Raw genomic sequence first — 12,710 nt, 5'->3', positions numbered from 1 at the left:
TTCTAAAATCTATGTTGGGTGAAAATCAATTTCTGTTTTTTTTAATTGCCGGCAAAGTACCTTTTTATCCTGCCAAAGCCAGGTTTCGTCGCTACTAATATTCCCGAAGGGAGCCGTACCGAAGAAGGTGTTCGAAGAAGGAGTTGAAAAACGTGTTAATTCATAAATATATGTAATTGATTGAAAGATTAAAGAAAAGCAAAAAATCTGTTCTTTTCGGTGGAAATCTGCACAACATTTGGTAATAATGGGGTATACGTAATATACAAAGCATTAATACCGGTATGAATAGCACACCGTGTACAAACCGGGTGGTTTATTACCAAGCGGTAGACATTTTACTGCATATTGTAGTACATCTGTCGTACGTCATGGTATTAATTTTATCCGAAAAGTGTTCTTTATTACCACTTCGGGTTCAATCAATTTCTTTACCAGCTGGTGGTTATTATTACCGTTTCTGCAGAGTCATATACGTGTGCATTTTGGTAATGATTTTATTTAGAGTGTACCGGTTTCTCCTGCCTTTCCTATAATCATGGTGGGATGCCTCCATTCCTTAATGACGATGAAATGCACGTCATTTTGTTTCTGCTTTCCGGATACAGAATCCAACCTGATCGGAACCCTGGTTGCGTTTAAAGGGATCGTTTCCTGAAGAGAATTCGGATCCAGGTTGGAATCAATTTCACGTCGTTTTTCCTCGTCTATTACGATGATTAGAAGGACCAGCAGGACATAGACGATGAGTATGCCAGCAAAAATAAATATTTTGCGAAGGTTAACCCGTTGAGAGGGAGGATTCATCGTCATTTTTTGGCAGAGGAGAATACTACTTATCTGTACAAATTTTAATTTTTAATAGGGAACTTATATACGCACTTTTTCAAAAATACTGTGTTTTTAATTTGTTTTTTGAACAAGTTTATACATACATATTTTCTATTTTTTATAAATATTTTAGTTCGGCTACAAGATTGCAGAGTAGCTTATTGTGCATGGATTTTAAATGGTTTAGTTAAATCACCACCTTCGTGAGAACTTATTATAATTATTTTTAAACGGTTAAGAATTATGGAAAGTTTTTAAAATTCGGTTCACAACTTATTAAATTTTAAAGTTAATCAATGCATAAACACCTTCGGTACTGATTCTATTTTTCTTAAAACTGCGAAAACAATGAGAAAAACTGTACACAATATTTGCACTTTTATGCTGGGAATTTATGAAATTAGACAATTAGTGTGCAAAATATTCCTGTATATCTAGAATTTATGAAAACTGTGTACAAAATATGTATTTCACACTTTTATGTTGAGAACACATGTTGAATAGAATTCAGAAGGGATCGATAATCCTAATTTTTTGGGAAGGGTGAACTTTTGTTTGCATCCCTTTCATGTATGTATGTACATAGGGATGGTGCATGCATTAAGGATTTGGTTAAAACGGGGTGGTCTCGCTCCACACTCTAAGAAACCTGGTAATAAAGTTATTACCAGGCGGAGTATCTATGTGACTCTACCGCATGGTAATTAACTTATTGTTGGCTGGTAGAAAATTAGTTACCAACTGGCAATATTTTCAAATTTCCCGACCGGGGTTATTACCGGTTTGGTAACAAAATGTCTACCACTCATTACTAAATTAATTACAATGCGGTAGAGTCACCAATACCGTACCAACCGTGGTATATGGTGGTATCAAATACCAGGCCCGGGGCCCGCAAGGGCCCGGGCCAGGTCACTAGCTTTACACCAGATATAGTGGACTTTTTGTGTATTGAAGATTTTACAAAAAAATATTCCACGTAAATAAATTTTCCTATAGTGTGTCCTAAAAGTTTCTCCCGATGACTTGGTTTTTGGTTGCTAGCTTTTACATCGGTGAGTTCTGTTGTGCAATTTTTTTTTGCAATATCATACCAAAGGTAAAGTCTTCTCGCCAGCAGAAGGAATTGAGTATCCTATCACTATCCAGTGAAGGGGATGAAATTTATTGAAAATAGGCAAATCTGAAAAAAGCTAGGATTGCGGAGCAACAAAAAATATTTAAACCGAACTGTAGCTCAGATAATTCGGGGACACATCCAAAAAATGCTAAATTATATAAAAAAAAATTGGAAGGAAATTGGCTAATTCTGCTATAAAAACAGGAGGTGGATAATTCTTGCAAAACGGCACTTTTGGAAGAATTGAAATACTTTGATAAGTACTTTTTGGGACTAACCTGGAATTACAAGGGAGGATAGCCAAACATATAGGGGTCAGTATAAAACGCTTTTGAACCCACGTGATATCTGTTAAACTTCGCCAAACCAGTTAAAAACATAGATTTTCGACTATTAGGACCCCTCTGGAGTGCGACGATAAGCCCATATTCACCGATAGGAGATAAATTAAATGGCACGAACAATTAAGTCCACAAAATTTGTGATGTGTGAAAAAAGATATGAAGGGTGTGGAATCCATGACAAGGCCGAAACCTAACTTCGAAATCCCGGTCCCAGGTTGGCTTCGTAACCTAACCTAAGGACCACACATTTTGCACTACAGTTTTAAGGCATGAATGGTAGAAATGCTGAACAAAGCCGAATTACGCACACCATATTAAGGTACTTTCGAAAAATGTAGCAATTCGAATAATTCGATCTCTCTGAATTTGTAAGGTAACAAAATTCATGAGTGGTTAACAGGGAGAAACTTTTAGGACACACTCTACATCTAACATTAAACTGCTAGATTTATTTGTTTTTTGTGTGTAATTATGTTTGTATGAATTTAGAGCAAACATACTGTGTCACTTTTAATTTTAATAGTTTGATTTTCGAATTTTAAATAATATGAAAAACCTGATTTTAGCTGAAATGCTATTTAGAATTTCAGTTAAAAGGGAAATTAGCGCACTTCAAGAAAACCTAAAAGTCAGGATGGACTTAGTTCTGTGCTTGAGGAATTTAAAATTTACAGGGTAAAAATCGGAGAGGATCACATCACGCCTGCGCATATTTAGTTACAATTCCGAAATATGTAAATTACCTGACACCAAAATTTGCCAAAAGTTGCCATGTTGCTATTATACTTTGTGGGATTTTGGGAAACTGTAAAGTGTTGGTACATTCTTAATTTCTTGGAACCGAAAATATGCGAACTTCAAAAATTCAATGTGAAAGAAGCAACGATGCTTTCTGGAAACCCAAATGTGCCTCGCTAGGGGACAAATTTAACGTAACCCAGGGATTGGATATGAACTTAGGACCATTAACTTACAATGCGATGACACCATCGGTCTCTCTCCATTCTTGACGAAACCACGATAGTTATGCAACCTTAGACAAATAATAGAACACGTGTTTCAGGATTTTTCATAATGCTCAGCTTAAAGAAATTATAACGGAATCCGTGAGCGAGAACTTCCATTTTGACCGTGACATTTTCTTGCGAGGGAGAAAAATACAGATTCTCGCTTACGAATGCCATCATACATAATTTCTTTTCAGCTTAAAATGCGTGGGCATAGATTGGTTCCCTGCAATTTTGACCCGACCAAATTAGATTGCATACAAAAGGAAATAAGAGGACTTGTAGTTTTGTGCATATTTTCCTGCATACCCCGTTTTCGCCTGTGAGAAAATTTTTGAATTCATGTTGAGCCAAATTTTTGTTTTTCAAGGTTGTGTAAATTTTTAAATTTTGGAATGACATTGAGTTTAAGGAAATTCTCAATTTCAAAAACTTCAAATTTTTCGAATTTTCTGATCTGTAGCATATTTTGATACAAATTTCAAATGTTAAAAGTTCTCCGACAAACAGTTCTTATAATTTTATGGAAGTAATTTTGAGCAAACACGTTCTTTGATTTTTAAAATAGCGTTAAAAATTCAAAATTAACAGCTTTCTCAAAAATCCTGACTTGGCTGAAAATGTTGTATCTAAAAACTTGTCACAACCGAAAAACGAACACACCGGAAAACGAAAATTACGGGTCAAGTTATTTCAGTGTGTGAGCAACTTAAAGTTGGTTAGGCCAAAATCCGAAGAAACCAATTCAGGTACACGCATTTTAAGTTTAAACGGAATTATGATAGAGTTCGTAAGCGGTAAAAATAATGGAAATTCTCGCTCACGAATTCCGTCATAATTTAGGTAAAGCTGAGCATTATGGAAATCCTGAAACACTTGTTTAATTATGTGTCTCAGGCAGAGGTCGACGCCGACAAATTTTCGGCGGCAGCTGCGCCAGCTTTTGGTGATTTTTCGGCGGCGTCGCAATGTTAAAGGAATAGGGAATCAAATTCTTCGGGGCGGCGTGAGGTCGGCGGCGTCGACCTCTGGTCTCAGGTTGTGTAATTATTGTGGTTTGGTCAAAATCGGAGAGACCGCTGACGTCATCGCATTGTGAGTCAGACTCTAGGCTAACTGCTTCAGGCCCAAATGTTTACGATTATATATTTTTTTCGTACCGCTTGGTTGAATTTTAAAAGCTATTTTCAGCTAAAACGTTGACTTTTCAAAATACTGTATGTTTTTGAATTTGTACCTTTTAAGAAATCAAAAATTCGTGTTCTAAGCATTAAATAGAATTGAGTTTTCGGACCTGCATTCTCGCCAATTCCAAATGAGTTTGGGAATTTTTTAAACTTTTAAAACGGATAGAAACGTAATTAATCGAAAAGGGTTTGGGAAACGTTGCGAAATAAGCGAAAAGTGTGTCATATTCGCATATTTATACAACTTATGCTTATATAATTTAATTTTCTCCGTCCCGGCGATGTTTTAAAAGTGTTTAAAGCGCAAGTAAATTGTCACTATCTATTTTCCCATGGAACTGGGAAAACAGTGTACTCTTAATACCTGTAGAATATTAATAAACGATTACATAATATCGAATATATTGAAATGATGAAAGGGCCCGGCACCGAAGCTCATACCACGCCTCACAATTTCACGGTACGGCTCTGGCTGAATTCAAAAAATTAAAAAATCGTCCTGCTCGTGTAGCGACCCCCAAAGTGACACGTAGACTACAGCAGGAATGACAAAATAACCTTGGAATATCAGATGGTAATTTGGGCTACAAATTGAAAACAGCAAAATTAAGTCTACATGCCGTTAAACCTACGAAGTTGGGGGTCAAATCCTATAGGGCGACACCTGCACCAAAGTACAACCAAGGTCAGCAAAAAAGAGCGAAGCACAACTCTCGGCAGAGTGCTGAAAAATGCGTCAAACAAAACATGCCCGTGATTCTGGTCGTGGATGATGAGACCAAGTGCTCGATTGATCCAGATCAAGTCCCTGGGAGGAAGTACTACTCGTGTACTAATAAAAAAACGTTTAAATATTCCTTCAAATACACGCCGAAGTCAAAATTCCCCACAAAGCACATAATCGGGCACGCATTGGACTCATTGGGGGACGTCTCAAAGCCGTTCGTGACCACAGCTACCATGACCTCGGAGAGATATCTGAACGATTGTGTAAAGAAGATCTTGATCCCCTTTATCAATAATCGTAATGTACTTTTCTGACCGGACACAGCAACATGTCATTCTTCAAAAGTTATTCAGGATTACCTGCGGTCGAAAAAAATCGATTTTTTGCAAAAAAGGAATATGCTCCCTACGTCCCTCGGGCAAGACCAATTGAACGATGTTGGGCATTATGCAAGTGAGAATATAGTTGTCGAACAAAACCACCCAAAAACTAGGTAAGATTCCGTTACATTTGGACACACACCTCAAAAGAGGTAGCGAGAAAGAGTGGCAAAGCACTTCTGGGGGCCGCGAGACAAAATATTCGCCAGATAGGAAGGATGGGGGTCTATGGACGGAATGAAGCAAAAAATTGAACGCTAAGGACCTTGTTCTTAACCCCTAAAAATGTAATTGGAATTAATTAAGTGTTCCGGATTTTACAGGATTTTTTTCAAAAGTTTCTTTCTTTTGTAATCGCACTCTAATTCATTTTTGTCCTGACTATACCCTCCCCATCCTTGATATGGAACATTTAGAAAGATTGAAAGCAATTCATGATACCGGGTCGTTCTTCGAATTCAAGGTATACAAATTATACGGAGCTTAATTGTAACAAATATGTATTCATTGCAAAAAGCATGATTTCATCTTTAATACTATTAAACATGAAATGATGATACTATTAATTTAATACTATTGAGGGTGTTCATTAATTCTTCGAATCCTTAGTATTCTTCGTATCGTAAAATAAGTTACTATATAGATTTTCTTAGCAGAGTAAGATTTTCTCATTAAGAATCGCGTTACTACGCTGACGATTTTTACGAAGCTTGATCCCTTGTTTTTACCTCGTTAAATATTTTACGATGCTAAAGCCTAGTACTCAGGTGGGATTAATGTACCGGGTACATTTGTGTAATCGGATAGTAGATTATAAATTCGCAATTTTTATATGTTCATTTTATTATGAGATGTGCCTAACAAAATTACACATTTGAAAGTTACGAATTTGCAACTTTCCACGCGATGAGAGAAATTTATCCGGTACATTTATCCCATCTGGACACGCACCTTAAGGATACAAATAATAATGAATATCCACATTACATATGTATGTACATGTTTACACATATTTCAGAATTCCTTACTGAGCCTAAAAAGTCAGTCTGCTGTTGACCCAGGGTTAAACTATGGTTTACTAGGTATGTAATACTTTTTGACTGATAAGATCGACATATGATAGTACTTCTGCAGTGACAATGAACAAAGCAACCGGAAATATAAATATCAATTCATAGTTAACATTAAGGAGGGAAGTGTTATGTGTATTCCGGACGTTAAAAAAATGTTTTAACCCTAATTTCATGGGGAGCATGCATAAAGAATGTGATTGATCCGTCTAGGGAGGTGGGGGTTGAAATGAGGTAATGCTACGAAGGCATGTCACGTTGAAATTATTTAAAACATCGACTAAATACGTAATTATTGTAAAACGAAATTATTTTTAGGGTGTATGTAAATTGTTAGAGATAATTCCTAACAATTTATTATTTTTAAAAACCCAATTGCCATGAAATTTGAATTTCGGAATTTTTCGAAATCCATAAATATACCAAATTAATATAAACTTTTAAATTCTCAAATAATATTGCAACTAGAATTTTATTATGCCTGCTGATCTAACATGTTTAGAAAAGCCTCAAATTCGCGGCTCGGGCTCTAATTAGTGCATTATGAAAAAGTGCAAATCCTGGTTTCCTAATTTTTTACGGGAACCAAACGATTTATTGGAACCAGGCTCAAAAATCTGAGTTTTACACCTGAAAAACCTGCAATGTTATTAGTACTATGATTAAGATACAGGTACAAAATGAGCCAAAAGTGCAAGTCTTTTTCGCATCGATTTCACCAAATTGCACATAAAAAATTACAAATTCAGTTTTGGGTGGGGGATTAATATAGCATAGCTTTTTTGAATTATATTCAACCACACCCCCTTCAAAAATTGGGGAAGAAAATTGGGAAAAATGAGAAGGTCAATGTACACTCGGTACAGAAAGAAGTAGATACCAACTTGCATTTGACATTTGACTTCCCTCATGAGTATGAACATTTTGATGCATCAAGACTTTCAAAATTCGAAAATTGTCGGTTTTTCGACCTACATATAAATCGTTAAAAAAGTGACCTTAGCGGTCATTTTGCGGCTGACAACCTGATGCCAGATTTTTCTTCGTCAGAAGTGCCAAATTTTCCGCTTTTGTTGTCCGCTGCGAAATGACCGCTACCATGACTTTTTTGGGGTCAAAGTTTCTGAGGGAGGGGCTTATACAGCAAGAGCCATAACAAACTCTGGCCACTAATGAGTACAGAGAGAGAGAAACAGAGTGAGAAAATGGATCGCGCATACGATCCTAACGCACGATGGTGGTGGATACCCACCGCCAACTACTTTTCTCACTCTGTCTCATCTTCTCCTGCGAATATGGGAAATGATTTTGTGTTACATTTGGCCTGGTTTTTATCTACAGTCAAAAAGTATGCGTCCCTTCGTAGTCGCCAGGCTGCTCGGTCACGTGGGCACAACTAATCCCGCATTTTCTAAGGATGACATTCATTTGGACAAAGAACGCTTTGCAGAGTTTGAAATTTTAATTGGAGAAAGCACAAATCTAAATTTCCTCGATGCTGGAGATGGTCAATCCATTTTGCACAAACGGGCCAAAATTGGCTGCCTTAAAAGCGTTTTGTTTCTGTTAAGTAGAAATGCAAGTGTTAATTTGGTTTCGACAAGTGGGGATTATCCGATTCATTTAGCAGCCGAGTCTGCTCATGCAGATTCGCTCCAAGTTATTAAGGTAAATTTTATTTAGATAAGTGAAATCTTAAAATTATAAACCATTTAGTACGAACAAATTGCAACGTTTCCGGTTTTGCTGGTCAGGCCATGGTGCTATTTGGAGCCGACGTAAACACCATAAACCATGAGGGAAAATCTGCAAGACATATTGTAGCTGAAAATCCAAAGCATGCCGAAAATGGGAGCAAACTTTTTCGTAGCTTGGGAGCAAAAAGGTTTAAAGATAAACCATGAAATAGCCTTGTTTTATTAAATATAGTGACAACGGAGAGGTGGTTATGGTTATCGCCGCATTTTACCGGACATAAATTACTCATATTCAGAAGTAAGCGGACAAATTCATTTAGTTTTATAAAAAAAATTTCTCAAAATGCTGGAAATTGTCAAATTTTAACCAGATTGAAAAAATTAGACACAATTTTTGCTCACAATTACTTCCCTGGAATTATAGACATTCATTTTTAGACAGCTTTTAATTTTTAAACAATTAATGCTTATGTATTATTAAAACTTTAGACTAGCAAATTCAAGTTACAAATTTTTTAAATTGAATTTTTGTAATTTGGGGGAAGTAATTCTGAACACAAATTATGTTTATTTATGAAATCTGATCAAAATTTGAAAATGTGCAGCATCTTGAAAAACACAGCTTTTGGCAGGAAATTGGTTTAAAATTTTCCTCCACAGGCGAATATATGTACACGCATTCTGGAAAAAGCAAAATATAGTGGGCTAATTTCTTACTGTGAACGATTTAAAATTAGTCCGACCAAAATCGGAGATAACCACCTTACAAATCTCCATTGTTAGATATGTGAATTCTTCACAGAATTATTTTACAGTTGCCCCGAAAACAGTGAATTCCTCTGCTCACACAATTGTGATGGGAGCAAACGGACAGAAAATGAGCTGAAACTGAATTATAAAGAAGGCCGTGAATTTTCCAAAACTGGAAATTATTTGTAATTAACCATTTCATTGATTAATTTATAATTGAATATATTTCCATAATCATGCTTCTATAAAGATACATTTTTCTCAGTCCATCGACTAATCCGAAATCTTTATGTGTGCTAAGTTTGGATGGTGGTGGAATTCGTGGACTAGTGCTGACTCAAATGCTTTTATTTCTCGAACAGGTCAGATTTTAATATTTGCAAACTAATATATACTAACTGTTACCACTCTGACAATGCAAGTCTTTTACGTGTACAACTCAGATCTGGTCGGGACCAATTTTATTTTGTTCACCACAAAAAATAAGCATACCCGTATTTTTTCATTTTTCATAATGCGCCAATTTGAGCGCGTGGCGCGAATTTTAAAACATTTTTCAGCCAAAACCCCGCTTTTTAAAAATTCTGTAAATTTTCGAATTTTAGCGCGAATCCAAAAATTCGAAAACATGTCTCTTCAGAATGACTTACCTGACTTATGAAAAATCCAATTGTCTCGAAATTCGAATTTCAAAATTTTTTGCCAGTTTTTGAAATTCATTACAATTATAAACTCTTTCAAATTATAAATTTTTCGAAAAATAATGCATGTGGATTTTTTATAAGTCAAGTAGATCATTCTGAAGAGACATATTTTCGAATTTTTGGATTCGCGCTAAAATTCGAAAATTTACAGAATTTTTAAAAAGCGAGGTTTTGGCTGAAAAATGTTTTAAAATTCGCGCCACGCGCTCAAATTAGCGCATTATGAAAAATGGAAGAATACGGGTATGCTTATTTTTTGTGGTGAACAAAATAAAATTGGTCCCAACCAGATCTGAATTGTACACGTAAAAGACTTGTATTGTGAGTATCATAAATTTAAAGAAAATGCATTAATTCGGGGACGTTATAATACATAATTTTGTATAGTGCGGAGGGGGGGGGGGGTTAAGTGGTCTTAATAAAACTCGGAAAAAACTAAACAAAAAATTAGAAATTCCAAAATGTCCTCTTAAAAATGAGACAGAGCAGGTTTTACGCCGCGAAAATAAAATGTTAAAAATTAGTCGCTTTTTAGTCCCTCAATCCCTTTTTTAGTGTTACTTGATGTAAACCAGTCATTAAATTGTACTAATCTAGGAATAACATGCGAATAAATGACTACCAACCAAACAACCAATGACCTTCCAGGCAAGATATTTATCTTCCCGTTGAACAATAACCACAATGTTTTAGGTCTACTTCAGTCCTCCCGCAGAATTATACAACTTCCTATTAAACGACCATTCTTGTCGTTAAATACTCATCAACCTAACTTACGAATGAAACTCAACATTTTTATTCTAGTATACTGGCATAGAAACAAGCGATATTTTCCAATTCTACGCTGGAACAAGTACCGGCGGCATCCTGGCGTTGGGTTTAACCACTGGCAGATCCGTGTTGGAATGTCAAGGGCTATATTTCCAGTTGAAGGATCAAGTTTTTACAGGCGGAAAGCCATACGAAGTCAGTAAATTGGAAACGCTGTACAAAAATGTTTTTGGACATGATAAAAGACTCGGGGATATTAGAGCCTCAAAGTAAGTTGTTTCTGTCGTAAATTTGTTCTTAAGAAACCGAAGACATGTACAGAGTGGTTCAATAAGGACGCTAAATTCCTACACTGGCGAATTTTTTAAATTAATGTTCCAGAATTTCCATTATTTACAAGAAATCACAAATTCCTCCGTAGTATTCCGAGGAAAAAATGCAAAATTCTCCAAATCAGAAGGTTTTGACCTTAATTTTCATGTTTACTGGGGTATTCTAAGGGTGAGGCAAAACGGAGATTTTCCTAATATTTAATGTCACAAAAGGACCTCCGGTGATACTTTGTCCCCAGTTATTTTCAAAATTGCATTTTTGAATAAAAGCCTCCATTTCGCCTTACCCTTATAAAGGTACATAACCATGAAAATTAAAGTCAAAACATTCTGGATACAAATTGTAGTAAAACTTTCAAAATATAGCATATAATATTTTCATTTCGACCTTGATTTTTTTGCACCTGTTGGAAATCATGGAAATGTTGCAGAAAAAATTCTCAATGTAGCGTCCCTTCTTAAACCACCCTGTACATTGACCTCGTATTTTTTTAGAGTAATGGTAACTGCCACCAGAGTGAGTTGTGGGATTCCAGATCTCCACATTTTTCGAAGCTATTCTCCGAATGGAGGTTCCAACTCGGATTTTATNNTGGAGCGCGGCCAAACTAACTGGAGCTGCGCCTTACTATTTCCGGATGGAGCACGCCGACTTGGTAGATGGAGGACTACTTGCTAATAATCCAAGCCTTGACGCACTCTCGGAACTAAGCAAGATTCGGAAAAGTTCTTTGCATACAGAAATTTGGGGAAAGGTGAGTGAAATTGATAAAGCAAGGAATTGAAGAAAGTCACAATTTTGTTAAATAACCTAAGACTACAAAATTTATACAATTCAATTCAAAATTCGCAGTACCAATATGCAATAATATATAGACAATGACGATTCTTGACATGTGATGCCTCGGAGGTCATTATTTTGACCTCCGAGGTCAAAGTAAACGGTCACCATTGAAATCTTTCATAAATATTTCCTGCACAATCCGCGCAAACATGTGACTTAACTTTTTTTATGATGTTTGCCCTTTAAGAGGCAAGTGACCAATTGACCCCAAAATCACTAGCGGTCCTTTAATGACATAAACTTTCGTTTAGATTTTAAAGTTCTTCCGAGGAGCCGTTTTTTAGATAGCTTGCTAACAATCAGACAGACATACTAACTTATCGATAACTTCAAATAACTTGTTACATATTTAAAAGCAATTGTACGTATCAAAATGAATCTAACGTGTTTGGTTTTAAATTAGAATCCAAAGATGTTTGTCTCGTTAGGAACAGGATTTAAGGCAGATGTCGACTATACGGCAGCATATCTAAATTTGTCCTCTAAATCCATCGCATCCTCAACAAAGTCACTATCAACCTTAACAAACACGATAAAGTTCTTTATGGAGCTGGTAAAGAATAATTTTTAAGTCTGGTAGAAATATCGACGGATAAAGATAATCATCTTATACATAATCTTGTAGACAACTGGCGTCCAATGGGCCCTTAATTTCGAGAGCTAAATCTTTGGTGTGATGACCTTGGAACGGAATACTTCCGGTTTAACCCTCCTCTATTACGAGAATATGAAATAGATGAAGTGGATGATTCTCTTTTAGTGGATCTTTTATTTGAGACACGAATATATATGATTGGTCAACAGAAAGAGATTGAAAGATTGTATAATTTGGTGCTTAATTAAATTTATAATTACAGTTTTAAAATTTGCATAAAGTACATATAAAAATTGCCATATATGTATTAATTAGCATGTTTAATAAGTAAAATAATTAACTAAAGCAATA

General features: G+C 35.8%; 1 protein-coding gene across 2 annotated transcripts; it reads left to right on the top strand.

Moving 5' to 3' along the window:
• Window positions 1-4,966: 4,966 nt before the first annotated feature.
• Window positions 4,967-12,311, top strand: LOC110860282 (85/88 kDa calcium-independent phospholipase A2-like). 2 transcript variants are annotated; one of them, XM_035860301.1, is made up of 10 exons: window positions 4,967-5,883; window positions 6,013-6,059; window positions 6,615-6,678; window positions 8,008-8,334; window positions 8,421-8,551; window positions 9,179-9,298; window positions 9,379-9,475; window positions 10,622-10,857; window positions 11,416-11,675; window positions 12,168-12,311. In XM_035860301.1, exons 4-9 carry the CDS (start codon window positions 8,017-8,019, stop codon window positions 11,597-11,599), a joined length of 1,086 nt encoding a protein of 361 aa, XP_035716194.1. In that variant the 5' UTR covers window positions 4,967-5,883; window positions 6,013-6,059; window positions 6,615-6,678; window positions 8,008-8,016; the 3' UTR covers window positions 11,600-11,675; window positions 12,168-12,311. The 2 variants fall into 2 exon arrangements, with proteins under 2 accessions (XP_035716194.1, XP_035716192.1); XM_035860299.1 differs by having other exon boundaries at window positions 4,967-6,059; window positions 8,033-8,334.
• Window positions 12,312-12,710: the final 399 nt, after the last annotated feature.

Source organism: Folsomia candida, unplaced genomic scaffold, assembly GCF_002217175.1.
Source record: "Folsomia candida strain VU population unplaced genomic scaffold, ASM221717v1 Fcan01_Sc031, whole genome shotgun sequence".
NCBI classification, from domain to species: domain Eukaryota; kingdom Metazoa; phylum Arthropoda; class Collembola; order Entomobryomorpha; family Isotomidae; genus Folsomia; species Folsomia candida.
The sequence above is the reverse complement of the archived record's forward strand: the minus strand, read 5'-3'. Positions and strand labels throughout refer to the sequence as shown.